A 7,500-nucleotide genomic window follows, 5' to 3' on the forward strand; every position below is an offset into this window, starting at 1 on the left:
GCATGTATGCATGTATGCATGTATGCATGTATGCATGTATGCATGTATGCATGCATCAATCTTCCAGTACGATACAAGCAGTAAAGATCGCGTTGCTAGTGTAATAATGTAAACTATCGTGAGAAACGAATAATCGTGCTAAAGATAATTGACATTTGTGTAATGGTCATTTGCATGATCCAGAAAGTTGTGTTAACATTTGAGAGATTTTCTGTTAATCTGTGGTGTTGAGACACAGAAGCAACTTGTGTTAGATTTCACTAGAGAATGTGCCAGTTGTGTGAGAGCGATTTATTTCTTTATATAGCCGACATAGCTATTAGAGCCGACATACCATAGCCGACCATACCATAGCCGACATACCATTATATCCTATAGTAGAGACTTATTTTGTTGTATTCCATATAATTTGTACAAGAGTACTATTGTTCTACAAAGGGAAGGATGTAGATTGGCCTGCGTGCTTTGTGTATACGTGGTTATGTGACCAGAGTTGTGTATGCATTTCGATAGGGGTCGCTCGCTCTCTCGGCTCGCTGGTGTGTAAAGTATAAATAAGAAGTAACAAAACTTACAAGCGCGAAGTTCGAACAATGAAGTTTTGTGTTAGATTTATCTGACCAAAATATTTTTATGTATTAAATACTTGCATAAAACACTACTTTGAGTAAATAAATTGTGGTTTTCGGGGGGAAAGCAGCTTTAAATAGTTCCAATATTCCATAATAAATGCATACTATGTATTTGCTCGATCTAAATTACTAACCCAATTATAATTACAGTTAAATATATTTTAGTAAAAAAGAATCGCGGAGAGAATCAATGGTGACACTCGGCTAACATTATTATGTTGCTCCACGAGGATTTTTACATCAGTCTACACTTGGTAATAAAGAAAATTGTACCTATGGGCCCCCCGGACCTTCCGCCACGAGCTTTAAAACCACGTTTCTCACAGGCTGCCCCCTTTTTCAAATCCTGTATCTGCTCTTGAGCACTATGTCTATGACGGCTATGTGGACGCAACTTGGAATTTACGTGGAAATTTTACTTTCACAAATTTTGGTATAAAATATATTTGTGGTACACATTGGGGTACAACTTCAAGTGCATAATCACACATTAGTCATTATAGCACTAACGAACAACCAGGCCACAGGTTAAAAAAAATCGTTTTTTAACCGGGGTCCCAATCTAGGAATAGGATTGGCCCCGAGGGACAGTTCCGTACACAGGCACTTGAAGCGTTTCAATAAAATATAATGCTAACTAAATACGAAATCTATTTACTACCAAATTCTTAATGTTTCTATACTCTCTTTCACCTATTATTTCCGACAGTTTCCTGTAAATTCCGTCCAAATCCTATGTGCAACAAACACTGACTGCCGCCATTCCTCACGCGGCTGCAGTGTGCACACTGACACTTATATATAGTGTATATATATACTATAGTAGTATACTACTATATACTAGACACTATCACACTATATATATAACTGTCGGCAAAAATAGGTGAGGTGTGTGTGTGTGTCTGGATCTGGATAGTTTACTGCATAGCCCACGGTTACGTGGATTATAACGCAGGGACATTCCTGAAGGAATTAACGTCCAGGGCTATATAGCTAGCGTAGTCCGGCTGAGAGGGTCTATGTCCCCCGGGGTACTGCCGGAACGTACCCTGGGTACGGTCTGGTATACCGGAACGTACCCTGGTACTATCTAATATGCCGTACCGTACCTCGCCTACTCCACTAACGAGTCTAGGGAGTCGCCTAGCTACGCCTACTCCCTAACCCTAATCCTAACCCTAACCATATCAAATAGTGACCAGGGTACGTTCCGGCAGTACCCTGGGGGACATAGACCCTATGAGCCCTAGTCCGAGCCGACGCATACCCCAGTAATGGATAAACCCGCACCCTCATATAAACCCAGATATAACCCCTCAGATAAACACGCACCCTCAGATTAGCAAAGCAGAGTTATAACGTCTGCATTTGCGGACTATAGCTAGCCATGAAGTTAAAGAGGTGAAAGAGAGTATAGATCGAAACATTAAGAATTTGGTAGCAAATAGATTTCGTATTACGGTATTTAGTTAGCATAATATTTCATTGAAACCCTTCAAGTGCCTGTGGTTCCGTACGACGGTCTGTTTACAACTCTGTACAGTGCGTGTATTGTAAATTTAAAATAATAACAATTAACATGTTATACGTCACAACGCATTATAAAACATAGGTCTCAAACAACCTATATAAACAAACACAAGATACTAAAACAAACAGCATACTCAATGAGTGAGGTTCAATGCTCTGCTTTATCTTTAACACGTCCTCTTCAGAGAAACCGGCCCAACCTGCCATGTTCGTTCACGGTTTACAAAAAGGTGCCACGTTCAATGATTCTGTTTATTCATGAATGAATGAACTTGAAAGTTGAAGCATCATTTCCATTCACTCAACGTAAATAAATGCATAATTAAAATATACTAATAATTTGATCCACTCGCACAACACTCAACAGTATATTATATGCGTAATAATATAAGCAAGACATGATTATAAAATAAAAAACAGGATAACCAGAAAGTGCAGAAACAAGAAGCAAGATAACTTACTTGATGAGAGGCGGCATGAACAAGGCGATCCCAGCGCCCTCCATGAAATTGCGTTCTCGTCTGCGTTTCAGTTTTTGTCCAAAAATATTACTTCTACTTCTGAATGAGTAATCAGTAATCAGTACTAATCTGTCTTGTTACAGTATTGATTATCATGGAAAATGAACTAATTTGCAATTTTAAGAAGTGTAGGAAAAGGCTGAATACATTCGCATGGGTAACGTCGTGTTCTCGTATCCTTTAATCAGTGGTTATTAATATTATTCTTATTGAGTTATTCCTATTAAAATATTATTAATATTATAATATTTATATATTATTATTTGCTCTGTAGGCCTACTGACACTGCATTAGTGCATAGCTCTACTCAGAACTCTACCATGTCTACTCTAGACTAGTACTATACTCTATACTATCCCTAATATACTGTAAATTAATAATAATATACTATAATGTACTGTACGTTCACATATAAAATGATATACCTACTAAAAACAATTGTACCTATCTATTTGTCATCACTTGAATTGACCTTAGTAAGTTATTACAGACATTTTCTGTGAAGAAGATGGTGCCAGAGAATTCCAGAAGAAATTTGTGTGTCCAGCGTGTAATTATAATATTATTAATAATAATAATAATAATAACGGTATTTTGTATATACAAGCATAATAAATAATGTTGTCTTTCTGTTTAGTGTTTCACTGATTTCACTTAAATTAAAATTATATTAGGCCAATCATTTTAATATTTGAAACTTTGAAACTATACCTACTATATAGTTTACTGTGAATCTGTGATGTTAACCTCATATGGGCAGAGCTACTGAAACATATACAAAGGTATTTTGTAGGTGAAGCCAAGTTGTCAGGGAAGTTCGATATTATCAGAATTGACCTGTGTGCATCAGAACAATACAAGTCTGTACGTATACATTAAGTGGACTAAGAGATGACTATAATTAACACAGTAACAGATGCCATGCCTTCAATAGCACCATTCAGGAAACTGCTGGGCACATATCAAACCTTATAATCGGATGGGATTTCCACCAATGTTAGAGCGAGTAATAATAAACCTGTAGCATAATAAATAACTGCCTTTATTGTTGTTTTAGTTCGTTCCTGATGGTACAACTTGGAAACATAATAGATATAAATTCTCGGTTTCTTTTTCTTATTTCAGATGGTCCTTGCAGGACAACGCCCAGAAGTTGTTTTAGAAATTGCATCCAGAGCAATAGCCTTCTGGACATACCAGGTATAAAGGCCACACTAAGCCCGGCGCACATGTGAGTAATTTTACTCAAGTAAAAATATGCATACATCAAAATACTCAACGAAAATCCGCCGCACATGTGAGTATTTTGACGCATGCATCACTTTAATTGAGTAAAATTACTCACGTGTGCACCGGGCTTTAACTATGCATATATATATAGCCATGAACATGTATTCTCACACATCAGCTAGGGTTCTCCAAGCCTTTTCATTATAGCATGGGGGTGCTGCCTTTACGGTCCTAGTTGCGCTGATAGGGTCTATGTCCCCCAGGGTACTGCCGGAACGTACCCTGGTAACTATCTGATATGCTGGACCGTACCTCGCTTACTCCCTATACCGTACCCTGACTGTCCCTGTTCCGCCCACTACTGATGTCGCAAAATTTGAAATATACATACAGACCTGTATGATATCTTTATAAAGTTGGATTGCAGTATGAAACTGTGAACCCAAGAAGATATTTCAACCTATATACACTGATGCGCGCAATCCTTTTGCAAATATTGCGATGATCGTGAATGCGTTTTCCCTTCGCAATGTTTACGACATTTTCGCACGAGATTTTTGAAAGATGGCTCCAATTAAGTGTTGTGGTGGAACAGGAAAATTTGTATGATTATCTTAATGGGTTGGAAACGTATAGACTCGCTGACACTAGACGGGAGACACTAGACTAGACGGGATCGAGACACTAGACTAGACGGGAGGTGAAACGTAACAGGGTAACGGACAGGGTTACGAATATTTTGCGGGAACGGACCGGAAACAAGGAACGGGAGCATAAAGCGGTGCGTTTCCTGCCGACAAGCGGTATGTATTACGACATCGGCTGAAAGTAAGGGTACGGTTTGGAGTAGGCGAGGTACGGTCAGGCATATTAGATGGTTACCAGGGTACGTTCAGGCAGTACCCTGGGGGACATAGACCCTATCAGCCCTAGTTGCAAATCGCTGAAGGCGGTTTGCATGCTTGGGGGGTCCGGGGGCTATGATATTTAGCATGGCGGCTATGATATTTAAAGTGGCGGGTGCATTTTAGGATGGCGAGGCTCGACGATGGCCTGGCAGGCCGCCAGGCTATAAGTGCTCTTGGAGAACCCTGCACGCACATATGTAAGATACATATATGTTCATGATGTAACTGCGTGGCTATATGTGCATGCATACAAGTACCTATATTTTGATCACCGATATTCCAGCACCTTTGGGACCAGAGCTATATATATGCCGGTCCGGACAAGCTATTTTTTCGGACCATCAAGGCTAGGTCTATAGAAGGCTATAGCTACCTCTTTTATAGATGCATGCCTCCTACCTATTATCTTTACACCTTGGATTAACTCTATAGCACCATTGACTGTAGAATACAATACAACTGTGACATTGTAACACAGAATATAACTTGGTAAACTACAGTTAGAGAGTCTGTAGTGAATTGTAAATTTCACAACCATAAAACTATCCTGATCATTAGAGATACCAGGCCATTGATTTAAAAAAATTCAGAGGTCAACCTGTAATGTATAAATCACGGTAATAAGTGCATAACTTGCCTGACTGATGTATAATGCTTTCCTATACATTTACATTTTGATTACCGTAGACACATCAAGAAAAGATGTATCAAGAGCACATCGGCTGCAAGGCGAAGGAGAGGAGTCAGCAGTTGGAACAATATTATGGGCAACTACTCACGAAAGTGCAAGCTGAACACAACAGTATCCACAAATAGTTTTCTTGAGCATATGTACTACATCGATTTAATATTAATAACCATCCGTATATAGGTGCATGTAGCATAGGTTGTTTTACCACAACTCTGGCTGTCAAACCCTAGATGGTTTGGAGTCTTTTAAAGTTTAAGATAAGTGCATTGCTTGCTTAAAAGTTAATAGCAGTTGTTTTATACAGGTTGACTGAATCTAACTAGAAGTAAAGAACATTTTAAATGTAAAAATCTTTCAAATTTATGTAATCATGAAATATAAATTCATGGAAACAAAATTCATTTTTCCTTGACATGCTCACAGCATTGACATCCCAACTGAAAGGTAACTAATATATATGATGTTCATATTTATGTAAAATATGTGTTCCCTGGTATCCTATCATTTTTGCATTAACTTTATATATATATAATCTAAATCTGCGAGGTATTTTGTTTATCCGATTAGAGTTGTTGTTTATAGCTAGTAAAACGGAGGTAGAACAGCTTAAGACTCGATACAATGAAGTCCAGGAGAAAATGATGGAGAGAAACAGACAATACCAGAAACTGCAGGTAACTGGAGAAATTAAAAAGCAATTTTTCTAGAAGTAGCCAATCAGATCGTAAGATCCACTGTTGCCATTTATATTTATTTATAAATTACATGTTCATGATTACATATATATCGTCGATGATCTTGATCTTACATACAGATTATTATGTCATAAGACCGGTTGGTGAACATACAAATTAATCACGCACCACTTCTGTCTGTATAATACTCCCTTGCAGACTATGTATGAAGCACTTCGAAGGAAATGCATCACACCTCATTCCTTTGACCAGTCCGAGGGTCAGTTAACCCACAGTAACACTCCACGCCAACAGTTTGGCATGCCACTAACATCTATTAAAGGTAAATTTTAAAATTCAGTTGAAGTTTGATTATCGATTAGGTGTATGTATGCCATGCTGTAATTTCACCATTTTCTTTATATCACGTACTGCCTGATAGCAATAAAGATACGCTCCATACGAAAGCAGTATAATAATCAGATAATAATGCATCACTGCATTATGAATTGTAACAAGAAATTCTGCTGGTATATCCATATAGATGCAACCAGGGGTGAATAATGACAAATTTGTCAGTATTCACCCCTGATGCAACCTAATTTGTGACATTGTGATTGTGTAAGTTTTAAATACCATTTGATCATCATTGCTCTGCTTCTTATAACCTATTGATCATTGTGTTCAGATGTGATGCGTGCTCCCACCAGTGCTGCTCAGCTGTCTCCATACGGCCTCGTATCTCCGTCACTGCCCCAGCATAGGAATCCTCAGCACATAATTACTCCTAATGTACCTTCTCCATACGGAGTGTCTCCACGTACAGCACAACGTAAGCAGTACACTGTTCACTTTCCTTTGTTTTCTTACAAATTGTACAGTGAAGCTGGCTACAAAAGTTGGATAGACTCAAGACTGGGTAGTTTGGACAGACCATCATCTGTGATTAAAAGAGGCACATGCCTCATAGGCAGTCCCTCATATATATATATGAATAAAACTCTATGAAATATATCTAGATACTTGTGCGCAAGTCTTAGTAACATATATTTCCAAATTGCTTATGGCTGGCATTACAAGTAAGACTAACTTTGTTATGTTTGTTCACTTGTAGGAGAATACCTTGCCATGTCAGTCTCACCAATGTCCATAGGGGACCACGCTCGAGCAGGAATCTCTAGTGCCCAGCGTACGATGCACCCAAGCAGGTTCATTATCTCCCCTCCCACTGACAGGAGGTAGAATTCCAGTCACCGTTCTAGAATTTAATTCAATTTATTTCAATTCAATCACTTTATTTACATTTATGGCAAT

General features: G+C 38.4%; 2 protein-coding genes across 6 annotated transcripts in view; one reads left to right on the forward strand and one right to left on the reverse strand.

Moving 5' to 3' along the window:
* LOC106814557 (RAB6-interacting golgin-like) overlaps positions 1–2,643 on the reverse strand; it is a 27,048-nt gene extending 24,405 nt beyond the window's left edge. For 2 of the 5 annotated variants that reach the window (XM_014818884.1, XM_014818882.1), the window contains exon 1: positions 2,297–2,567. In XM_014818884.1, the coding sequence (XP_014674370.1) occupies positions 2,297–2,369 (73 nt within the window). In that variant the 5' untranslated portion in view covers positions 2,370–2,567. Of the gene's footprint in view, positions 1–2,296; positions 2,568–2,623 lie in introns of those variants that run through there. The other 3 variants (XM_014818885.1, XM_014818883.1, XM_014818888.1) reach the window with 2 other exon arrangements.
* A 193-nt stretch (positions 2,644–2,836) lies between these two features.
* The window catches only part of LOC106814554 (E3 ubiquitin-protein ligase CCNB1IP1-like), a 4,999-nt gene continuing 335 nt past the window's right edge, over positions 2,837–7,500 (forward strand). Inside the window, exons 1-9 of the mRNA XM_014818878.1 lie at positions 2,837–2,840; positions 3,444–3,547; positions 3,809–3,883; positions 5,509–5,623; positions 5,936–5,956; positions 6,095–6,186; positions 6,406–6,529; positions 6,875–7,018; positions 7,301–7,500. The exon at positions 7,301–7,500 is cut by the window's right edge and continues 335 nt beyond it. Of these exons, the coding sequence (XP_014674364.1) occupies positions 2,837–2,840; positions 3,444–3,547; positions 3,809–3,883; positions 5,509–5,623; positions 5,936–5,956; positions 6,095–6,186; positions 6,406–6,529; positions 6,875–7,018; positions 7,301–7,428 (807 nt within the window). The 3' untranslated portion in view covers positions 7,429–7,500. The remainder of the gene's footprint in view (positions 2,841–3,443; positions 3,548–3,808; positions 3,884–5,508; positions 5,624–5,935; positions 5,957–6,094; positions 6,187–6,405; positions 6,530–6,874; positions 7,019–7,300) is intronic.

Source organism: Priapulus caudatus, unplaced genomic scaffold (assembly GCF_000485595.1).
Source record: "Priapulus caudatus unplaced genomic scaffold, Priapulus_caudatus-5.0.1 Scaffold944, whole genome shotgun sequence".
NCBI classification, from domain to species: domain Eukaryota; kingdom Metazoa; phylum Priapulida; class Priapulimorpha; order Priapulimorphida; family Priapulidae; genus Priapulus; species Priapulus caudatus.